General features: G+C 54.4%; 1 protein-coding gene across 1 annotated transcript; it reads left to right on the plus strand.

Moving 5' to 3' along the window:
• The first annotated feature begins 756 nt into the window (after positions 1 to 756).
• On the plus strand, positions 757 to 1,716 carry LOC149373770 (uncharacterized). Its single transcript, XM_089595764.1, has one exon. The coding sequence runs from the start codon at positions 757 to 759 to the stop codon at positions 1,714 to 1,716; it is 960 nt and encodes a 319-aa protein (XP_089451890.1).
• The last annotated feature ends 316 nt before the right edge of the window (positions 1,717 to 2,032 follow it).

A 2,032-nucleotide genomic window follows, 5' to 3' on the forward strand; every position in this document is an offset into this window, starting at 1 on the left:
CACCACCGTGCAGTGCTGCCACCACCGCACACTCCAACTACTACGTTTCTCTCAGCCACCTAAGTGTGGCGTACTAGCGTGTTCTCGCTAGTAACGCACAATCCTCTACACGAGACACACGCGCTCCTAGTCAGCGACACAATAGTCGCTTGTACATTTGAGACTAATAAAGGTTCCTATTCTTGTAATTACTCCGGCGAGTCATCATTTCTCGCCCTACAAACTCCTCCGGCCTCCTCAACTAAGGATAGCTCCCCAGCTAGTTCCAAATTGGTGACCCCGACGTGATCTTCTTGAACAAGGAGACGCCGCGAGGTAAGCTAGTGCGCGCGACAGAAAAAGAGGCTCAGCAATAGCCTTCAGTGACATTGGTGCCAGTGTGAGTGCGTAGACATTTTTACTCTTTATCCGTCGCTGCCCCGCGAGTGCCGTCCATACACACTCGCGACATAACATTGCATCAGCCCGACGTGGCATTTTCTTCTCTTCCGAGAATCGACCACGTGCTAGACAGTGCATACTTCGAGCGTTTTCCTTTTTTTTTTCTGTCTCTCTTGCACGCTACCGTCGCTTAGCCTTTGTCCATCAAACGGTCTTTCCTTTTGGTCCGCGCCCCACTAACTCGAAGAAGCGAACAGTGCGGGCCCATACGTTATCTCCGTCTCATTCTCGCAACAGTTAAGTGCAAGTGATACAGCGAGTGCCAGAGAAAATTCTGCTTGTCTCGACTTTTTCTTTCTTGCTCTGTGCTCCACTATGACAGGCGCAGACAGCGGAGAGCCAAAAGGCGCCTCGGGCTCAGGCCTCAACAACAAAAATGGCCTTGGTGCTAGCGGAAATGACCCAGGCAAACAAATTCCACAAGTCACAGATGATGAATCGGAATACGAAGACGCCGCAAACCCACGTAACAGGAGAAAAACGCCGTCTCTACATCTGCCGCCCTTCTGGAAAATGAACCCCAAGGTGTGGTTTGTGCGCGTTGAATCGGCCTTCAACAATAATGGCATCCGGGCAGACACAGCTAAGTTCGACTACGTCGTCGCGGCTTTGGATGACACGACAGTCCAAGAGATCTCGGATGTTTTGCTCAACCCCCCGAATACAGGCAAGTACGTTTATCTAAAGGAGGAGATATTAAAGCGCCTGACGGATACACAGGATCAGCAGCTACATAAACTGTTCACACAACTCGAGCTTGGCGACAAAAAGCCGTCGCAGTTGCTCCGTCACATGAAAACCCTGGGGGGAGCGGCAGTCTCTGACGAGGCTATTCGAGTCAAGTGGCTCGACTTGTTGCCAGCCTCCGTTGCCCGTCACATCAGGGTCCTGAAGACCTCGCCTCTCAACGAGCTGGCCACTTTGGCGGACGAGCTCATCCTAGACTACCCCACCACAGCAGCCGTCCAACACCAACTTCCACTGGCCCAACAGATAACCCAGCACCAGGCACCACCTGCAGTGGCAGCAGTTCAAGCGCCTACGGTGGAATCGCTATCCGCGGAGATGGCAGCTATGCGTCTCTCCATGGCCCAGCTCCTTTCGCTCACTCGGTCCCAGGGGGAAAATCGACGACGCTCTAGGTCGAGGAGCAGGTCACACAGCAGAGGTCCGGACACCAGCGACTGGTGTTGGTACCACGCTAACTTCGGCGAAGGTGCGAGCAGATGTAAGAAGCCCTGCTCGTACCCAGCCCAGTCCTCGGGAAACCAGTAAGGCCGCCTCCTGTCCAGACGGTGGAGGGCGGCATGACACTGCCCGCGGAAAACCGTCTACACATCTTTGACAGATCATCAAAACTCAAGTTCTTGGTCGACACAGGTTCGGTAATCTCCCTGCTTCCCAAGTCGCAGGTCAAGACCAACCTGCAACGCCGACCCCTCACACTTTCTGCAGCCAACGCTTCGGCCATCGCCACCTATGGCTCGCACAGCCTGCAGCTCGATCTACGCCTCCGTCGGGCCTTTGAGTGGACCTTCACCGTGGCGGACGTCGAGACTCCAATTCTCGGCGCAGACTTCCTGGCCCACTA

This window comes from Copidosoma floridanum, unplaced genomic scaffold (assembly GCF_036245765.1).
Source record: "Copidosoma floridanum isolate Cflo_tuat_1 unplaced genomic scaffold, Cflo_Japanese_pri ptg000027l, whole genome shotgun sequence".
Classification (NCBI taxonomy): Eukaryota; Metazoa; Arthropoda; class Insecta; order Hymenoptera; family Encyrtidae; genus Copidosoma; species Copidosoma floridanum.